At 41.5% G+C, this 22,047-nt stretch overlaps 1 protein-coding gene across 8 annotated transcripts in view; it reads right to left on the reverse strand.

Annotated features, from left to right (window-relative positions):
• The window catches only part of frmd4a (FERM domain containing 4A), a 241,121-nt gene that overhangs the window by 9,570 nt on the left and 209,504 nt on the right, over positions 1–22,047 (reverse strand). For 6 of the 8 annotated variants that reach the window (XM_062035312.1, XM_062035310.1, XM_062035311.1 and 3 more), the window contains 10 exons: positions 21,402–21,543; positions 21,144–21,285; positions 16,540–16,673; positions 16,349–16,471; positions 13,023–13,254; positions 9,874–10,168; positions 5,603–5,761; positions 5,176–5,514; positions 4,534–5,108; positions 4,349–4,451 (listed from right to left, as the gene is read on the reverse strand). In XM_062035312.1, the coding sequence (XP_061891296.1) occupies positions 4,349–4,451; positions 4,534–5,108; positions 5,176–5,514; positions 5,603–5,761; positions 9,874–10,168; positions 13,023–13,254; positions 16,349–16,471; positions 16,540–16,673; positions 21,144–21,285; positions 21,402–21,543 (2,244 nt within the window). Of the gene's footprint in view, positions 1–4,059; positions 4,132–4,348; positions 4,452–4,533; positions 5,109–5,175; positions 5,515–5,602; positions 5,762–9,873; positions 10,169–13,022; positions 13,255–16,348; positions 16,472–16,539; positions 16,674–21,143; positions 21,286–21,401; positions 21,544–22,047 lie in introns of all 8 variants that reach the window. The other 2 variants (XM_062035309.1, XM_062035307.1) reach the window with 2 other exon arrangements.

A 22,047-nucleotide genomic window follows, 5' to 3' on the forward strand; every position in this document is an offset into this window, starting at 1 on the left:
AAATACAAATCTTTGCATCCATCCATCCATCCATCCATTTTCTACCACTTGTCCCTTTTGGGGTTGCGGGGGGTGCTGGAGCCTATCTCAGCTGCATTCGGGCGGAAGGCGGGGTACACCCTGGACACGTCGCCACCTCCTCACAGGGCCAACACAGATAGACAGACAACATTCACACTCACATTCACACACTAGGGCCAATTTAGTGTTGCCAATCAACCTATCCCCAGGTGCATGTCTGTGGAGGTGGGAGGGGCTTATCCCCAGGTGCATGTCTGTGGAGGTGGGAGGGGCTTATCCCCAGGTGCATGTCTTTGGAGGTGGGAGGAAGCCGGCGTACCCGGAGGGAACCCACGCAGTCATGGGGAGAACATGCAAACTCCACACAGAAAGATCCCGAGCCCGGGATTGAACTCAGGACTACTCAGGACCTTCATATTGTATATAATGTTTTTCAAGTCACCTGACATGTATACTGTGTATATGTACATAATTTATCAATTTTTTTAATGTAATTTTTTATATACATGTTACAGGTTATATATATTTTATTATTGAATGTATCAAATGTGATGAATATTTAATGGACCACAATGGAAACAAGCCTTTTGGCTTTTTGTGCCATCCATTTGCCTTTTTAAAGCATTACATGGATTACATTCTTTAAGATGTCAATACACGTCTCATACTGATGATAAACGCACTGGAACTGGATTTTCGTCTTTGATGCACACACTCAAGCTCCCACATCAAAATCTACTCCTCGTCGCCAAAAGTAATCACAAAACCTGTTTATCGTTGCTGATTGGTTCCGGGCCGGGCCTTGGTAAATTAATTACGACAAAGTAGGGCTTAAAATGGAATATTTTTATAGCGAGAGCATCAATTTTTTTTTAACATTTTAGATACGTTTTTTTTTTTACATTAAGAAAGCCCTCTAGACATGAAATAACACCCACATAATAACCCTTACAACCCGCAAACTTTGAGGCGCCATGTGGCGAGGAACAAGTTTATTACAATATTCACTAGGCTACAGTCAGCCTGTTACACAATATTGGGGCCAAAAACAAAACAATTAATAAATATGGAGCCACAAACAAAATCTTGTTTAAAGATGGCCCTGACAGGTTACAAGTAACGTTACTTTTGACAGAAAGTTGTACATTACATGCTTTGTGAGTTTTTGCCTTTTAAAATTTTATTATTTAATATCCTACATTGTTTTTAAGCAAAAATTGACCCCTTATCCTTCAATTGTTTAGCATGGAGTCCTCACCTATCAAGCTGTGTTTTATTCTTCAGAATTCAACCAATATTTGGGGGAAATTGGTCAAAGCTGCACAAATATTTGCTCTTTGATGCAGGCCGTTACGCAGAGTACCGTATTTTTCGGAGTATAAGTCGCTACGGAGTATGAGTCGCACCTGCCGAAAATGCATAATAAAGAAGGAAAAAAACACATATAAGTCACAATGGCGTATAAGTCGCATTTTTTGGGGAAATTTATTTGATAAAACCCAAAACCAAGAATGGACATTTGAAAGGCAATTTAAAATAAATAAAGAATAGTGAACAACAGGCTGAATAAGTGTACGTTATATGACGCATAAATAACCAACTGAGAACGTGCCTGGTATGTTAACGTAACATATTATGGTAAGTGTCATTCAAATAACTATAACATATAGAACATGCTATACGTTTACCAAACAATCTGCCACTCCTAATCGCTAAATCCCATGAAATCTTATACGTCTAGTCTCTTACGTGAATGAGCTAAATAATATTATTTGATATTTTACGATAATGTGTTAATAATTTCACACATAAGTCGCTCCTTATAGTCCGAAAAATACGGTATTTGCCTACCTCACTAAAACCTCTGTTCAGTGAGCGTTATAACTGGAGGTGAGTCGCTATTTTCTGGCTTTTTTGTAGCTTTTCAGCACGACTTATTCCAAACCACACATTGATTAAAATTATAGAGACCAACTGGAGTTAGCTTGCGAGCTAGCTTAAATGCTAACATGTAAACAACAGACATGAACAACTTTCCCCGTTAAGAAGTGCCATTACCCAATCTAAACGTGTCCTTGCACTTTACTGTCAACACAACTGAGCTACAGTATTCACAGTAAACATAAAGGTTGTGCTTGCACAAACTTATCGATATAAACTCCACAGTGTCAAGTTGAAAAAGACGGACTTTGTTCAACAGGAGGTGAACTCGCATGACATAAACCGGATTTACATTTATTGAAAAACATTCTAATTTACATTTATTGAAAACATTCTAAAATGTAAACAAATTAAAAAGAAAGAAGATAATCACATTTGAACACACAAATAAAAACAATATGGCTCTTATGAAGCCAGAACAATACTTGATGTTTCCTATGCCAAGAAAATATATTATTTGAATGATTAAATAATACAACTTGCTTAAAATATTTTTGTCATGATCCGTGTTGTTATATTCTGTTAGTTTTGGACTCCCTAAGTTCCTGTTTTTGTGCACCCTTGTTTGTTTTTAGTTACCATGGGTGCTTATTGTTTCCACTTGTCTCTGATTGGTGCTCGGGACGCTCACCTGTTTCCCGAGCACCAATCGGAGGGACTATTTATTTCTGCCTTTGCCAGTCATTGGCTTCATTGTTTGCTATATGCAACATGTTACGTTTGGTCTTCGTATTTCCTAGCTCATGATTCCTGCTCTAAGTTTTTTCCTTAGCTTCCCGTGTGATCGGCACGCATCCCTTTTGCTTGTTTTCTGTTTTTGGTATTACACGTTATTTTTTGATGATTAAATCATGTTCCTACCTGCACGCCTTGTCCGGAGTGATCCGTCTGCATCCCAGGAGAACGAACCCTGCAGTAAGCTGCGCCCCCCCCCCCCCGTCATGACAATTGTACCGTGTGTATCATTACTTTTTGAGCACATTGAACAATACCACAATAATAATGATAACCGTGATCATGTTGTTCACAATAACTTGATGTAGCCATTTTATTAATTGTTTTGGCTGTGCATTTTTGAGAGTCTCCCACCCCTCCTTAACAGATACAGAACCTATCTTATTGCTTTTGGTTGTGATTTTTATTCAAGTGCCCAATTTTGCGTACAGACATGGTATATTTTATTTTCATTATTTGTTTGTTTTATTTAACTTAGTATTTTAATTACAATGTGGCCACGGATGAAGTGCTGGCTGTCCAGAGTCAGGAACCGGGGTGGACCCCTCGCCTGTGCATCGGTTGGGGACATCGCTGCGTTGCTGACCTGTCTCCGCTCGGGATGGTCCCCTGCTGGCCCCACTATGGACTGGACCCTCACTATTATGTTAGATCCACTATGGACTGGACTCTCACAATATTATGCTAGATCCACTCGACGTCCATTGCACCGTTCGCCCTAGGGGGGTGTTACCCACAACTGCGGTCCTCTCCAAGGTTTCTCATTGTCATCCCACTGGGTTGAGTTTTTCCTTGCCCTGATGTGGGATCTGAACCGAGGATGTCGTTGTGGCTTGTGCAGCCCTTTGAGACACTTGTGATTTAGGGCTATATAAATATTGATTGATAAAATATGTGAAATACAAGTTCATTGCATATACTTGCATTATTATTATGTATTTTCATTACATCAGTGGTTATTTTTGGTGTTTTCAGAAATAATGGCAATAATATTGTTTATCGGCAATAATTTGTAAGTCAATAATTTGTTATCAGCCTAGTTTATTTCTTTTTGCACTTGCGTGCAACTTCATGTAAAAAAAATGTCTGCATGCAAACAAATTAGAGGTCCGGAACACTGCGTGCAGTCTTAGAAGTTATTTAGTTATGCTATGCTAAGTGCTAAAAGGGATGTTAAAGAATGAATTAAAAGCATATGTGGAGAATATTTTTGATTAGTACAAACCTGCAGGGAGCACGTGATGATAAAGCATCAGCATTAGAGAAGAGCAGAGCACATGCAATGATTCCAGCTAAAGTGGGAGCACTGATACCACCACCATGAAATGCTACAGGGGGCCCTCTCAGGACGAGGGACAGTACCTCTAGACACCAGAGCCGGACTGAAGAGGAGACGGACAGACGTCCTCAGTAGGAGAGCTGTCTGCTGTGCCTCTAAAGCAGGAGAGAGCACACAGACACACACAAGGGAAGGTGTGTTAGTAAAGAATAGAAAGAGCCACATTGAGTGGGGGAAAGGTCACATTTAAGTTAGAGGGAGGGGAGTGAAGCACCAAGCAGACCCAGAAATAAAGATGTGTCAGAAAAGAAGCAGCAGCGTGTATTAAAAATGTTAGTTACCGTTTGGTTTAGGTGTGTTTGCGTGTCTTACCCGCTCTGCCAGTTGAGGATGTGCTGTGGACTGCAGGGCGGAGTGGGTGTGGCGGTCTGGTCACCAGAGGGTGTCATACTCCTCTGGCTGTGTGGGGATGCAACTACAGCAACACACACAGAAGGTAGTGGTTAGTCACATTTAAACCAGCACCGCAAAGTATATGAGGCCATGAGTAAAAGTACCTGGTGAGCCTTTGGCGAGCGTTCCTACCCGACTGCCCCGCCCATGTCCTAGTGTGCCTTGCTGTGACCCTGTTTCGGATGAGGTGGATCCTGAGTGGGAGTGATTCCTCTCCTTCAGGCTCCCGGATGACCTCTGGTACCAGCAGCGCAGCTCTTCTGACACTGCCGCCCGACCCCCTCCGCTTCCCTCGCGCCCCAACGATGGAGTCCGTACAATCTGCGAGCGGGACGGCGTTAGTCGGCCGCCGCCCTCCCCTCCCTCCTCTCCTCCCCACGCCTCCTTGTACAGTCCCCCCGCCGTGTAAGAGCTGGAGGTCTTGAACTGGGCTTTGACGCTGTAGTGGCCCTCCTGGTCGCTCTCCAGGCTGCGCACGACCACCGGGTTGGGGCTCCCCTCCACGTATAGCGGGTACTCTTTGATGCGGTACTGGGAGGACGGCTGGCTCTGGCTGTGGAGGTAGACTCCGTGGTGTCCTCCGCCTATGCCGCCTCCACCTGATCCTCCAACAGAGCCGTTCTTAGCTGCCAAGTTTGGCATGGAGCCGGAGTTAGAGGAGCCCAGATGACCTGCAGACCTGGAGGGAACACGTGGGTCAATCACATTGTGAGGAGAAAAAAATGGTCCTTTCCTGTTAATCTTACCTGTGCCTCTGCCGCTGCCTCTGCCTCGCTTTTGAAGGCGAGTCCTCACCGAGGGTGGAGTAGTTGGGATTGGTGCCGGGGGCTAAGGGCCCGCCGGACGGGTAGAAATGCTCCGAGCTGCTCTGGCTGGTGCAGGAGGAGCAATCATCCAACGGGTCAGAGCCATTAGAGCTCCGTGTCGGGCCCAAGAAAAAGTCAGGGCTGCCCAGCGTGCCGAGGGCGTGTGGGTGTGCGTCAGGGTCCGAAGTCAAGAGCTTGCCCTGGGATTCCAGACTGGAGCTGCGGTTTCTAAAGTGCTGAGCGAGGCTGTGCAGACGTGTGGGACTGATGTCCACCGACCTATAGAATACAAATGACACAAAGGGTGTAGTGTGTAGAAAGAGAAAGCAATCCAGCGAAAGAGCTTTTGAAGGGTGAGAGGACGAACCTAGTGGAATGTACGTAGTGTGGCGTCCTGGTCCTCATGTCCGGGGTGGACGGCATGCTGGACTGAGAGTTCCATTGAGGGAGGTTCCTGATGGGGCTGCTCTGCAGAGAGTTACTACCTCCTGCTTCTGTGCTGCCAGAGCTTGGGAATCGTCTGTGACTAAACAGACAGCCAAAGAAAAAGTGAATTCCATGAACTATCAATTATGATGATAATAGTTTGTGTCCGGGCCAGCAATAAAGGTGAAATGCAAATTTAAAAAAAATGTGCCTATCATCCACAATCCTTATGATCTTATTTTTTATTATGCATTCTAAATCGCAAATAAACGCTCGCAGAAATCAGCTAACAATGGAGTCAATGGCAGCTCCTTGATTCCACCAATGAAGCCCTCTAAATAAGCATTCAAAAAGCTCCAACATTACTCCATTTACCGTATTTTCCGCACTATAAGGCGCACCTAAAAACCTCAAATTTTCTCAAAAGCTGACAGTGCGCCTTATATATGGACCAATATTGAGCCCCATCAGGTCTCGCAACTACGGTAACTACGCCGACTTCATTTTCCCCCGTAGAAGGAGAAGCGCGCGGTGCATGCTGGGATATATGACTGCGCGAGGCGTGCCGTTTCATTTCCATTTGTGTGTTTATGTAAAGACCCCAAAATGGCTCCTATTAAGAGACATGCTTTCAGGAAGGCAGTAATCGTCACTGAACTGCTAGACAACAGCAGCGACACTGACTCGATTAATGAAGACTTCCGTCTCGTCGAAGACGTCATATATCCCAGCATGCACCGCACGCTTCTTCTTCTACGGGGGAAAATGAAGTCGGCGGCTGCTTACCCTAGAAGAAGAAGCACGCAGTGCATGCAGGAATATATGACTGCGCGAGGCGTGCCGTTTCATTTCCCTTTGTGTGTTTATGTAAAGACCCCAAAATGGCTCCTATTAAGAGACACGCTTACGACGCAGAGTTTAAACTCAAAGCGATCAGTCACGCAGTAGAACACGGGAAAGAGCAGCAGCGGGCATGTTGGATGCCGTATCCGCCCAACTGTTTAATTCGGACACTGAAGAAGAAGAATTTGAGGGATTTGTGGATGAGGAATAACTTCATAAAGTGAGCTTTACATGTTTATTTTGTGTGTTGTGTTGTGTGGCATTAACGTTTGAGCAACGTTGAGTTATTGATATATTGTTATTGCTCTGCACTATTTCGAGTGTTACTATATTGTGATTGCACTAACGTCTGATTTACCGTAACAGTATCACTGTTTTTTACGCGTTTATTGAATCGAGGAAAAGTTCCCCTCCACTATGTGATATAAATGTTGCACTACATGTTATACCTTGCTGTTGTTAAAAGATAAACGAAATACTACGTCACTGACTTTACCTCGGGGAAAATAATAAAACAGCTGTTTATTCATTTTGGGAGTGAACAGAGTTGTCAGAATGCTGGTTTGTAATCTATTAATAAAGTTTGACTGACCTATCTGACTGTTTTGTTGACATTCCCTTTAACGCAGCTCCATCTAATGGATGCATAACGTAAACCCAGCCTTTACTGTAGCGTCTATTCTATGTGCCTTATAATCCGGTGCGCCTTATATATGAACAAAGTTTTGAAATATGCCATTCATTGAAGGTGCGCCTTATAATCCGGTGCGCCTTATAGTGTGGAAAATACGGTACATCTCAAAAGCTATTAACCAAGTATTAACAATTATGTTAGTATAAGCGCTAATGTTAAGGAACTACTTTCAGCGGTGCATAGATCGCAGAGAGCTAACTACAGTATGCTGCTAAATTGACATCATGAGCTGCTCTCTCGACTCTGAGCTGGTGAAAAGTAATTCTAGATTATAAATCATGTCTCTTAACTGGATAGTAGAAGGTTGTGGACATAAACCGAGACCTTGGTCAACTATGACAGCCAACCTAAACCCAGAGATGGCGCGACAAGCACAAAAATACCTTTTTTTTTTAACCTTTGCGAGGATTATGAATAATTCTTCATCTAAATGGGAATGTATGAACATCCCAACAGTGAGAGCAGACATTGTACAGTGAGTGATGTTTTATTATGTTTGTTGACTCTCATGAAGTCTGCATGAGTAGTAGTCAGTGTTGTTGAAGGAAATGGTGAACGTTGTGATGTGTCCAGGAAATGAATGCGCCGATGTATGTTCAAAATTAGCAAAATACGTAAACATTACATTATGAATTATTATGCTACTACTTTACTAATGTATACAGTACAGGCCAAAAGTTTGGACACACCTTCTCATTCAATGCGTGTTCTTTATTTTCATGACTATTTACATTGCAGATTGTCACTGAAGGCATCACAATTATGAATGAACACAAGTTAACAAAAAAAGGTGAAATAACTGAAAATATGTTTTATGTTCTAGTTTCTTCAAAATAGCCACCCTTTGCTCTAGTCACCTGAAATGGTTTTCACTTCACATGTGTGCTTGAAGCTCATCCAGAGAATGCCAAGAGTGTGCAAAGCAGTAATCAAGAGCAAAGGGTGGCTATTTTTAAGAAACTAGAATATAAAACATGTTTTCAGTTATTTCCCCTTTTTTTGTTAAAGGCCTACTGAAATGATTTTTTTTAATTCAAACGGGGATAGCAGATCCATTCTATGTGTCATACTTGATCATTTCGCGATATTGCCATATTTTTGCTGAAAGGATTTAGTAGAGAACATCGACGATAAAGTTCGCAACTTTTGGTCGCTGATAAAAAAAGCCTTGACTGTACCGGAAGTAGCGTGACGTCACAGGTTGAAAGGCTCCTCACATTTCCCCATTGTTTACACCAGCAGCGAGAGCGATTCGGACCGAGAAAGCGACGATTACCCCATTAATTTGAGCTAGGATGAAAGATTCGTGGATGAGGAACATCAGAGTGAAGGACTAGAGTGCAGTGCAGTACGCATCTTTTTTCGCTCTGACCGTAACTTAGGTACAAGCTGGCTCATTGGATTCCACACTCTCTCCTTTTTCTATTGTGGATCACGGATTTGTATTTTAAACCACCTCGGATACTATATCCTCTTGAAAATGAGAGTCGAGAACGCGAAATGGACATTCACAGTGACTTTTATCTCCACAACAATACATCGGCGAAGCACTTTAGCTACGGAGCTAACGTGATAGCATCGGGCTTTACTGCAGATAGAAACAAAAGAAATAAACCCCTGACTGGAAGGATGGACAGAAAATCCACAATACTATTAAACCATGGACCTGTAACTACACGGTTAATGCTTTCCAGCCTGGCGAAGCTTAACAATGCTGTTGCTAACGACGCCATTGAAGCTAACTTAGCAATGGGACCTCACAGAGCTATGCTAAAAACATTAGCTATCCACCTACGCCAGCCAGCCCTCATCTGCTCATCAACACCCGTGCTCACCTGCGTTCCAGCGATCGACGGCGCGACGAAGGACTTCCCCCGATCATCCGTGCGGTCGGCGGCTAACGTCGGATAGCGCGTCTGCTATCCAAGTCAAAGTCCTCCTGGTTGTGTTGCTGCAGCCAGCCGCTAATACACCGATCCCACCTACAACTTTCTTCTTTGCAGTCTCCATTGTTCATTAAACAAATTGCAAAGGATTCACCAACACAGATGTCCAGAATACTGTGGAATTTTGCGATGAAAACCAAGCTTTTTGTATTGGATACAATGTGTCCGAATACTTCCGTTTCAACGATTGACGTCACGCGCATACGTCATCATACATAGACGTTTTCAACCGGTTTAGCGGGAAATTTAAAATTGCACTTTATAAGTTAACCCGGCCGTATTGGCATGTGTTGCAATGTTAAGATTTCATCATTGATATATAAACTATCAGACTGCGTGGTCGGTAGTAGTGGGTTTCAGTAGGCCTTTAAGTACATAACTCCACATGTGTTCATTCATAGTTTTGATGCCTTCATTGACAATCTACAATGTAGAAAGTCATGAAAATAAAGAAGACGCATTGACTGAGGAGAAGGTGTGTCCAAACGTTTTGCCTGTACTGTATATAAAACCTCTTAGAGCGCTGCATAAGTGGAAAAGAGCGACTCCCGTTACCTTCATTGTTAGCTGACAATTGCTAATGTTTATTTACGATTTAGAATGCATAAAGAGAAAAACATATGTGTTCTTCTCTTACTAAAGTATTATGAATGACAGGCAAAATTCCCCAAAAAGTGCAGTTCCCCTTTAAACTAAATGCCTTTATGAGCTTGTAAACAACAGTCCTACCTGGAGTGAGAGGAGCGCTTCTTGATCTTTTCATAAGGTTCATCCAGTGACGACTCACTCCACATTTTAGGTTTGATTGGCGATTTATCGTAATCCGTGCGTGCATAGTGCAGGTGCCGCAGTCCATCCAGGGATTGTGGCGGTGGGGGACGACTGTGAGAAGGTGGCCGCGGGGGAAGGCCTTTGTGAGGCGACGCCATCGGGGAGAAGTTGGGGGTACCGGTAACTTGAGGATCATCGTCATCCAGGACCAGAGCGTCAGACAGCGAACTGTCTTCTGAGCCAATGTTGGCCTCTACAGGACAGAAAGATAAGAAGGGGTAAAAATACATTTGATACAACCATCAGTTATTTATAGGCCCATTTTTCATTGTCATTGGTGGCTTACAACAAACCGTTAACGGCACGTTGCAAATAAAAAAAGTTTATTTGTTTTACCGCAAACACATTTGTTACCATTTCTAATTCTATACAGAGAAGGTTGCGTATTCCGACACGGGAATCAGCGATGCTCGATGATGTCGCCACGAAATAAAGTTTATACTCACATGAAAAAACACATATGCACTATAAAATATATCAAACATACAGTACAGGCCAAACGTTTGGACACACCTTCTCATTCAATGCGTTTTCTTTATTTTCATGACTGTTTACATTGTAGATTGTCACATCAAAACTATGAATGAACACATGTGGAGTTATGTACTTAACAAAAAAAAGGTGAAATAACTGAAAACATGTTTTATATTCTAGTTTCTTCAAAATAGCCACCCTTTGCTCTGATTACTGTTTTGCACACTCTTGGCATTCTCTCGATGAGCTTCAAGAAGTTATCACCTGAAATGGTTTTCACTTCACAGGTGTCATAGTTTTTATGCCTTCAGTGACAATCTACAATGTAAATAGTCATGTAAATAAAGAAAACTCATTGAAATCAAAAGGTGTGCCCAAACTTTTGGCCTGTACTGTATTTCACAAAAAATGCATTTAATTATGGTTGTAATCTATATTTGTTTATATTATTTTTAATTGAATGATCAAAAGGTACAAATGTGTTTTTGACCTTGTGTGTGGCCAAACAATTTAAAGTATTTTTTTTGTAAACTAAACACCAAAAAATATGGATTGTATCACAATGTTTTGTTCATGAATTTAGGAATGATTACATTTAACTTGTTTCAATACATTTAAACTTTGGGAGTTTATAACACTGTTTGGCTCAAACGCAGTCATCATTACACAAAAGGTCTGCTTTGCATTATTTGACAAAATAGCCATATATAAATAATAAAACATTATTTGGACAAAGTCTTGGCAAACAGAATGCTAAAATGTGAACATGTTTTTCTTCATGTCAGCAACAGTTACAGTCACGGTGATTGGTCAAATTTTGACATTTAAATTCCCAATTTTTTTTTATTAGATATGGCGTTACTTAGCCTTCCTAACATGATCTTGTTGTGGTGCTCGACGTAATAAGCATCAATCTGAAAGTGCCGCCTTCTTTTGAGTCGCCGTCTATCATACATGATCCTTTAGATCAGGGGTCCCCAAACTGCGGCCCGCGGGCCAGATCCGGCTCACCAGTGTCCAAAATCCGGCCCGTGGGAAGTTCCAAGTTTTTTCTTAATTATTATTTTTTTTAATCTGTCCTTTCTAATCCATTTTCTACCGCTTGTTACTCTCGGTGTCTCCTAGCCGCTCAGGCAAATCATATTGTCAAAAAATGCATTTTCCCATCGATAACGTGACATCGCGCTCGGAATATAATTATATATATATACATATATATACTCACACACACACACACACACACACACACACACACACACACACACACACACACACACACACACACACACACACACACACACACACACACACACACACACACACATATACATACATACATATATATATAAATATATATATATATACATACACACATATATATATATAATATATATATATATATAATATATATATATAATATATATAATATATATATATAATATATATAATATATATATATATATATATATATATATATATAGTCCAGGCCAAAAGTTTGGACACACCTTCTCCTCATTCAATGCATGTTCTTTATTTTCCTGACTATTTACATTGTCACTGAAGGCATCGAAACTATGAATGAACACATGTGGTACTGCTTCGTACACTCTTGGTATTCTCTTGATGAGCTTCAAGTACACCTGTGAAGTGAAAACCATTTCAGGTAACTACCTCCTGAAGCTCATCAAGAGAATGCCTAGAGTGTGCGAAAAAGTAATCAGAGCAAAGGGTGGCTATTTTGAAGAAACTAGAATATAAAACATGTTTTCGGTTATTTCACCTTTTTTTGTTAAGTACATAACTCCACATGTTCATTCATAGTTTTGATGCCTTCAGTGACAATCTACAATGACGCATTGAATGAGAAGGTGTGTCCAAAATATATATATATATATATATATATGTATATATATATATATATATATAAAAATGTGTCCGGCTGCGGACACATTTTTTTTAACCCAATGCGGCCCCCGAGTCAAAAAGTTTAGGGTCCCCTGCTTTAGATCATCACCATATTCATGAGCTAATTAGCATGCCCCTTAATGCATGATTGTAGGAAGGAATTCTTCTGCGCACAATTCACTGCAGGTGTGCTTTATAGTGAGGAGAGTGCTTACAAACGTGTGCAGTATGGCTTTTTAAATCAGATTTTTGTGTGTGTAGGTACATTCTGAAGTCTCAATGTTTACGTTGGAATCTATGCAGTTTTTATAAATGAGGTCCCTGGTGTCTATTAGGACATCGCTCAGTTGTGTTTGTCCTTCATGGAATTCATCCACTTAGAAATCATTCTAGCCAAATCCTTGCAATCTCGTTAATTATTTACAGTCCATGTTGAAATGTTTCGCAGCTTTTTTTCCCCAAGGACTGGTGTGTTGCACTCACTAACAGTTTCCACCCTAAACTTTTAAACAGCTTTACAGATGCCATGACTTCCCTGCGGGCAGCATGTTGTGGTAAAGACAGCCACCTAAAGTCGTCATTAAATGGCGTCCATTTAAAAAAATTATTTTATTTATCCAAAAGGACAAATTATGGTGTCTAATATCGTCACTTTAATATACTGGTACCTTCTATTATAAGCGATGCCCTCTGTGTCGGCTTCTTGCCAGAGCGAACCCGGTATTCATTGATAGAGTTCTCAATTTCCTGAAGTTTCTTCAGCGCGTTCAGATAAGAGGTCTTCCTCTGCTTTTTCAGCTTCTTGCTGCTGACGTGAGGATCGCTGGCAAGGCGCCTGGCTGCTTCGGTGATCTGGGACTGAATGGCGAACTCCCGCTCCAAGCGCTCCAGCTCCTCTTCCTAGGACAAACACACATATGTGCATACATGAGCCAAACAGTCCTCCTGACGACAACACAAGCAAAGACAACCCGCTTCATCGAGTTACCTCCTCCTGATCCAAAAGCAACAGGGTTATTTCACAGTCACTGTAATTCTCCCGTGTTTCCTATTTGGGTGGACACACATGTGGACACGCGGATTGCCAGAGAAAGCACACTGCAGAAACAATTGAGCTTTTTTGCAGCAGATTTTCTCACCACTGAAGACTCCCTATAGAAACACTCAACTCATCCAATAATAACAGAATCGCGTCCATATAAACCCTTATTTTCATGAGACTTCTTCTGGGATTTGTCAAGCTGCGATCACCCTGTCAAAACATCTCAATCCTGGTGCAAGTATATTTAGAAGTATGCACTGATTAGGAGGGCATTGCACTGTACTGTGTAACATATTTTCAGTACTACAACAGTTCTGTTTTCGTATCATGCCTTTTCGTGTTGCACTCACTTCTGAGTGGACTACCTCAGTCTTTAGGAATCTCTCTCACGAACATCTGCACACACTGCTAGTGCGGTGTTGTGTGTGAATGAGTGGTCAATGTTTCGCTGGCCCTGTCAGGTTTGTGATAAGAGTCCCTGGAATCTTTTCAAAGCATACAACGTCTGTGACGGACACCCATGCTTATACAGATGCAGGCGTGCAAAAACGACCACTTCCTGACGAGAGAACCCTGCCAGACTATTTTTAGAAGTGCTGCGGCTCTGAATGAAATGTAACCATGGCACATTAAAGGTGGTACAAGAAAGATGTAGCACAACTAACTCGGTCAATGGGGTGCACCATCTTAAAGGGGTCATATCATTGTTTTCTTTTCTATTTTCAAAACACTTTATTTTGGTCTACGGTATATAACATGTAGTGATGGTTCTTTGGTCAACATGTTGCATAGATTTGCTATTAAGACCAATCTTCAAGCCAATTTTGTGCTACTATCAAAAACTGTTTGTTTTGAGAGGTGTTTGAGAGGTGGAGTAGTTTCATGCCACTCACGCTGACTGGGCTTTCGTCCTTGCCTCGGCTAATTTTGTTTTGCTAAGACCGTATGGAATATGGACTAAGGTGATTGCCATGAGCCATCTAATTTTTACTTGACTTTCACCACAACACAACATTCCAGTTGATATGGCGAGACCAGCGGCCCACCGTGGTTTGTTGTCAGCCGAAGAGGACGGCAACGCCTGGAACAGAAAGTAAGAAAGTCCAGCTGCAAATCTGGTCCTAGACGTTGGCTAAGGTTAAACTTCTACCAAGTCATTATCTAGCTATCTATCTAGTAGATCCTGCACATAGACATTTGTATATAGACAATAAAATGCTTTTATATTTTGCACCACGTTAATACTTTTACTCCACTGCTGCTTCGAAACCTTGTAAACAATAGAGGCTCGAGCCAGCTATACAGTTAGTTAGCTATGCTATGAGGTACATCATCGTTTGCGAGGCTCGTGAATGTAATTACCGGTTATAATAGTAACTGGTTCATTGCCAAACACACAAGACATTGATCCAATCACAAGTAGTTTTTAGGAAAATAATTTTTTCTTTATCTGGAGGATGGTGACTCTACTTTCTTACAGTAGAAGACTAAGCTAGCTACACAACAAAAGAGTTAACATTGCTAAAGTACTTAGAAATACTAACACATTTCTATATACTGTACCATAACTTCCGTACTACAAAACACTACTTGTTTCCCAGGCTTTGAACCCTGAGTCTTATAAAACGGTGTGGCTAATTTATGGATTTTTCTACACTGATAGTCATAATGTGAATATAGCTAAAAAAAGAACAAAGGAAATACACTAAATAGGTGTGTTATTGTTTGTACTATGACGCCCTCTTTTGGACGAGTTTGCTCACTGCAGATGCTGCATTGCCCTTCTGTTTAAATTAAGCCTTCAACCGGAAGTAGAAGTCCTGTTCCGTCTTCTAGCCGTCCATAGCGTTTCTACTTGTATTGATTCATTCATCACTCCAAGCAAGGTTTCTAAGTTTTACAATTTTACTAAAACTATTCATACTTACGAAACCGTCCCATGTGTGATGTCTCTAGGGGTTGTTTTCATGCATATTTGTACGTGCTACCGTAATGTAATGAAGCTAGCGTCATTAGCATTAGCTAATATGATAACATGTTTACGATTGTCTTTGTTAGTATTATTAACTTGTAATGGCATTCTTTTTCTATCGTTTCAGTTTCATAAAATCCACCAAAACATGACCTTGGAGTTATTGAGTCTGTTTAGCTGATTGGAGAGCTAGCTTCCGCAGCTCGTGGGTCCTTGACGATGACTTCTGTTTTGTATGATCAGCCTGTGTGACAGGCACCATTTGGAAACAATTAAGGTATGTAAAGAAACATTTACAAAATCTTTGTGTAAATAACTCATTTCACAACGTATATATCCCGGCCTATAGTGCTGTGCGGCTAATATATGGAAATACATATTTTTATGTAGCTCTGTAGTCCAAAAAAATACGGTAATTACTTACCATACGTAGTAGTCGCCGAGTTTATCGAATAATCCATCTTTTTGTAAAGGTCTGTGGTTGACGCAGGTCTCATCTTTGTACACACCCGAATAGACTTCCTCACAGATGAAGGCACATTGCCACGAATCATAAAAGTTATAAGTAAGGCACGTTTTACTTCAGATGAGAACGTTTGTGTAGTGACTTTGTTAAAAAACAAACTAACAACAGAGCTTTTTCCTTCTTTGGGTTTCATCGCCGACATGATGTTGTGGCACAGATGGTTTTACATAAAATAAAAATGGCTGACTCGCGCAAGAATGTTTAGGTAAATCTCTACCATATATGGATACTCAACTGACGTCACACTTTGTAAACGGCTCGTTTTGATGAAGTCTGAAGAGAAAGATTGTTTTATAAATATCTCTGCCATGCCTCCATGGTTTGATTTCAAATTTTCGGGACTCGCGCAGTCCCCAAATGCACAAAAACAGGTACTAATAGGTAAGAAAAGTTGGTTTTGCATAAGTCCCCTATAACACGACTTAAATGTATAATCAAAGAGCTTGAGATTCACCTCCCCCTTAGGAAGAATTTTCTTCTCATCCAGTTTGAAGGCGGTACCGATCTTCCGCCTCACTGTAGGGGGTTCCTCTCCTGGATCTAGAGGATATTCCTTAGGAAGTTTCCCTGTCAGTTCCTGCAACGATAGGTTCAATAATAAGATATAAAAAGTGGCATGGTTAAATTTCTCGTGTTTTCTCATACAGCCTCTCTGATGCAAATGCTCTTGAGTTCCTCTAGTCTCTGCTTCAGCGTTTCCTCCAGAGCATCCTGCCGGGCCCTCAGTGCTGTCAGCATGTCCTTCTTGGCTGTTTGGGAGCTGTCTGATTCCTGAGAGCCTGCAGAGTGCAAAGAGCACAGTGGTCAGAAGCATGTTAGTGTTTACAGTTGTGGGGGTTTTAGCCTTTTTGAGGCGGGCTGTTGAGGGGAAAACTCGGACAGATTGTTCATGCACCTGCACAGGCCTCGCAGGATGTTTACAGGGAAGTGAATGGAACATTTCGATAACAAAGCAGTTTGTTTCAAGGAAGAGTGGGGGGCAGTGGAGGACAAAGTTGGTGAGGCAACAATCCCAAAGGTCCTGAGGTAAGACAAACTATACACTCACTGTTGCTCTCGGAGAGGAACAAATAAAGGCTCACCTGCTGTGAAAGTTGTAGCAGAATGGTCATGTGAAAAGAAAAACATATCGCTTTAATCCACTAAATGTTGCTTTGTTGACTGCTGATGTATAATTTAGCCATTATCAAACACACATTGCTTAAGTAGAGCTTTCACTTCACAGCTGCAGATGTAACCCTACAGCAGGGGTGCCCAAAGTGGCTTCCCAGATTGAATACATATTTAAAGTGACCTCTTTCAAGCTCACACAAACATTGGCGACATGTCCGCAAGGCTAACTAGTTGCCATCTATCCAATGTGATAGATCTCTACCACCTTGGTTTGGTGGGCTGGGGCTAAACTCCTCACTCCAGGTGCCGATGTGTGCTTAAAATCACTGTGTTTGGCCCGTGGCCCAATGGCATCTTTTCACTTTGGCCCTTGGAGACAAAACGTTTGGGCACCCCCGCGCTAGAGCATAAAAAACTAACTGTTCCTTAATATTGCATTTGCACTGCTTAGCACACTGACGTTTTACAATGGAGGACGTTTTAGAAGCTCCTGTATTTACTTCTTGCCTTGTGGCTGTTACAGTAGCCACACTAAGGATACATTTTATTCAAGAAGAGACTGAGGACAAGGAGTATACAGACTACTGCAGCCCAGTGGAGACAGGAGTACTGCGCCCACAACTACTGTAAGGCACAGCAACAGGGTAATGTTAGCATGGATAGGGATGTATATCGTTATTCTTTATCGATATCGATATTCATCGGTACTCTTATCGTTACTAGAGATGTCCGATAATGGATTTTTTGCAGATATCCGATATTATCCAACTCTTAATTACCGATTCCGATATCAAATGATACATATATATACAGTCGTGGAATTATCACATTATTATGCCTAATTTTGTTATGATGCCCCGCTGGATGCATTAAACAATGTAACAAAGTTTTCCAAAATAAATCAACTCAAGTTATGGAAAAAAATGCCAACATGGCAATGCCATATTTATTATTGAAGTCACAAAGCACATTATTTTTTTTAACATGCCTCAAAACAGGAGCTTGGAATTTGGGACATGCTCTACCCTGAGAGAGCATGAGGAGGTTGAGTTGGGCGGGGTTGAGGTGTGTGTGTGTGTGTGTGTGTGGGGGGGGGTGTATATTGTAGCGTCCTGGAAGAGTTAGTGCTGCAAGGGGTTCTGGGTATTTGTTCTGTTGTGTTACGGTGCGGATGTTCTCCCGAAATGTGTTTGTCATTCTTGTTTGGTGTGGATTCACAGTGTGGCGCATATTTGTAACAGTGTTAAAGTTGTTTGTACGGCCACCCTAAGTGTGACCTGTATGGCTGTTGACCAAGTATGTATTGCATTCACTTGTGTGTGTGAAAAGCCGTAGATATTATGTGATTGGGCCGGCACGCAAAGACAGTGTCTTTAAGGTTTATTGGCGCTCTGTACTTCTCCCTACGTCCGTGTACACAGCGGCGTTTTAAAAAGTCATACATTTTACTTTTTTAAAACCGATACCGATCATTTACGATATTACATTTTAAAGCATTTATCGGCCGATAATATCGGACTGCCGATATTAACATCTGCTGACTGAAGCCTTGCTTTTGAAGAATCCTCCATCAAGTCTTTTATTGGGCGCCAAACAATCATCCATGCCACACCCACTTCAAGTCCACTATTTTAATATCGGACTGCCGATATTATCGGACATCTCTAATCGTTACTGTTATGAATTACTGCTTTGCACACTCTTGAAGTTCTCTCGATGAGCTAACTCCTTCAAGACTGTTGGAAAACCATTTCAGGTGACTACCTCTTGAAGCTCATCGAGAGAATGCCAAGAGTGTGCAAAGCAGTAATCAGAGCAAAGGGTGGCTATTTTGAAGAAACTACAATATAAAACATGGTTTTAGTTATTTCCCCTTTTTTTGGTTAGGTACATAACTCCACATGTGTTCATTCATAGTTTTGATGCCTTCAGTGACAATCTACAATGTAAATAGTCATGAAAATAAAGAAAACACACTGAATGAGAAGGTGTGTCCAAACTTTTGGCCTGTACTGTACATCCCTAAGCATTAGTATTTCTTTTTGTCAGGTATCAGCATAGATAACTGGTATTGCCTGCTGTGCTGAGCTGAGTAGATAAAGTGCAGTGGAAAAGGGGCCTTAGTAAGACTGCATCAGTATCAATTAGTATCAAAGACAACTTTCTGCTTTCAATGAGCAGTAGGTTGTGGAAAAAATGACGAGTAAAGAATCTGTATGATATAGGGAGGAGCAGAAGAGGAGGGTGGAGACTGAAGGATGGTATAATTGTATGTATGTTGAAAAATCAACGACATAATAGTATGGTAACCATTATCACTTTCAACAAACTGGTTCAAGAGGTTTTATGCTCGACTCTAATCATCTTGTCACTCGCATAACTTGTTCAGCTTACATCAACATTGTTTTAAAATGCCATTCAAAAGCTGTCCTTTGACCTCCTCAACTTTTCATTCCCACCACCACTAAATTTAGAGGCCGGGGACTTTGGAGGATGCAACATGGAGAGAAGGGGATGTGATGTGTACATAATGCTTGCAAGAACATTCGGCATGCACAATTGCTGCCGTCGACAGCTGTTTCTGTCCATCCAGTCAGTTGTTAACCAACGCCCTACAGCAGCGGGTCCCACACTTTTTCTGCAGGCGAGCTATTTTTCAATTGACCAAGTGGAGGGGATGTACCTCATTCATATATATCATTTATATTTATTTATTTATGAAAGAGACGTTTTGTCAACAAGATAAAGGTGTTTAATGATAATTCAAGCATGTTTAACACATGCAGATTCATTTCTTTCATGAAGACAAGAATATAAGTTGGTGTATTACCTGATTATGATGACTTGCATTGATTGGAATCAGACAGTAGTGATGATAACGTCCACATTTTGTAATGGAGGAGAAAAAAAGTCCTCCTTTCTGTCCAATACCACATGCAAGTGGTTGGTTTTTGCCATCTTATTTGTCCAGCTTCCATACTCCTTTTTATACACTTTACAAGAAATACATTGGCGGCAAACTCCGTAGCTTGCTAGCTTGTGCACGCCAGCTTTCTGAGACTTTTATTTTGTTAGCGCAGAGAGGATGAAGCAGCGCTTTTATTGCAAAGACAGGAACTGTGCGGTCGGTCTTTAGAGTTTTGACGGCACACTGCAGAAACTGAAATCTAAGTAAGATTAAATATCTCAAATAAGGGTGATATTTGCTTATTTTCTGTCTGATAAGATAATTCTTCTCACTAAGCAGATTTTATGTTAGAGTGTTTTACTTGTTTTAAGGGCTTTGGTCCTAAATGATCTCAGTTAGATATTACAGCTTGTTGCTGAGATTTGATGACCTATATTGAGTAAAACATGCTTGAAACTAGAATATCAACTGTTGCAAAGCTGTGTCATCAACACTCACAAGTATAAAACTGCTTTTTCAAAGTAATAATTTCTTATTTCAAGCATGAAAAAAAAATCATGACTTTGACACAATTGTGTCTCATATTAAATGGACTTTGCTGTTTTATTTTCAATGAAACAATAGAAAATACGTACTCATACAGTAGTACAGTTGTTATTAGTGAGAATATACTTATTTTAAGGTATTTTGGGGTTCATTGAGGTTAGCTAATTTTACTTGTTTTGGAAAGTCTTGACAAGCCAAATTTTCTTGTTCTATTGGCAGATAATTTTGCTTAGTTCAAATAAAATACCCCTCATTTTTGTATTTTTTTCTTCTTGTTTTTGAACACTGACTTTTTGCAGTGCAGGTACGGCGCGAGAGTCTGTGGAAATAAAAAGTGTTTTTCGCCTTCCTGTCGGTCATTTTTTCTTAATACTGAGCTCGCAGCAGCCAGCGTCATCTCACAAGACCCTTGGGTGCCGTGAATGTCAATCAAGGGACAAAAGTGACGTCTTAGTGAAGATTGAGGATCGCTAATTTTTAGGTCTATTTTTTTAACACCTGGCTGGCGATCGACTCACACACCCTCCGCCATCGACCGGTAGCTTGCAATCGACGTAATGGGCACCCCTGCCCTACAGCAATATCGGTGAATACTCACATATCAGTCGCCTTTCTCTCCTTATTGCATCAGTATCTTGGTTTTTAGCCCCATCAATACGCTCACATACTTTTGTGTACTGACCTGACGAGAGTAGGCTGCCACTGCTCCCACTGATAATTTTGCCTTTGCTGCCCATGTTGGCCAGTTTGGAGGTTTTCAGCGTTCCCGTTTCGGTGAGGTCGATGGCAATCTCACTCAGACTGCGTGCGGCATGGATCTTTGACTGGACACACGCACAAAAAAAGCACGTCATTAAGCGCCTGCATCTCAACCATCACTTCTAATGATGCATGCCTGTGTGTGTGTGTGTGTTTGTGGGGTGGGGGTCTGATGACTGACCTTGCTCTGCTTGCGGTCCAGATAGAACTGGTGCTGGCTTATGGCCATGGCCCAGATGGACTTGATGAGGGCTGGACAGGCGTACCAGGTGTGCACGGCGATGCCACTATGACCAAACGTCCTCCTTGTCACAGACGCCCTACAGTAGAAGCGGACACAAGGCCTCTTTATACACACTGAATGCAACTAAAAGATCCAAAACACCAGTAGAAACACTCCCAACTATCAGAGCACCGCTTCGCTGGCAATAAAGTGGAACGGAGAGGCACGTATTAGAGGCTGGTGAGCTTATTTCCGCACAGCCACACACGATGCTGCCCTGTTTGCTCATCCTTATTTAAACACACACTCATGGCCAGCTCACACTAATGACAACTCCTTTCAAAGAAAACACCAGTGCTCGCAGTTTCACCCTGAATGATTGTTTTTCCTGCACGGGTACACTCCACATATGGAGCCAGGTTAAATAAATACAGGGGAGGTCACTTTTGCTCCAAAACAGCCCCATCCTACAAACGTGAGATCTCTGTGTGGGACATTAGTGAGAGTTTTTGGCAATTACTTGTTTCCGTGGCGTTATTCCAGTCTCATTTTGACAAAAGAATTAGAGCCTTACGGATTCACATCATGACACATCTAATGAAAA

This window comes from Entelurus aequoreus, linkage group LG24 (genome assembly GCF_033978785.1).
Source record: "Entelurus aequoreus isolate RoL-2023_Sb linkage group LG24, RoL_Eaeq_v1.1, whole genome shotgun sequence".
NCBI lineage: Eukaryota > Metazoa > Chordata > Actinopteri > Syngnathiformes > Syngnathidae > Entelurus > Entelurus aequoreus.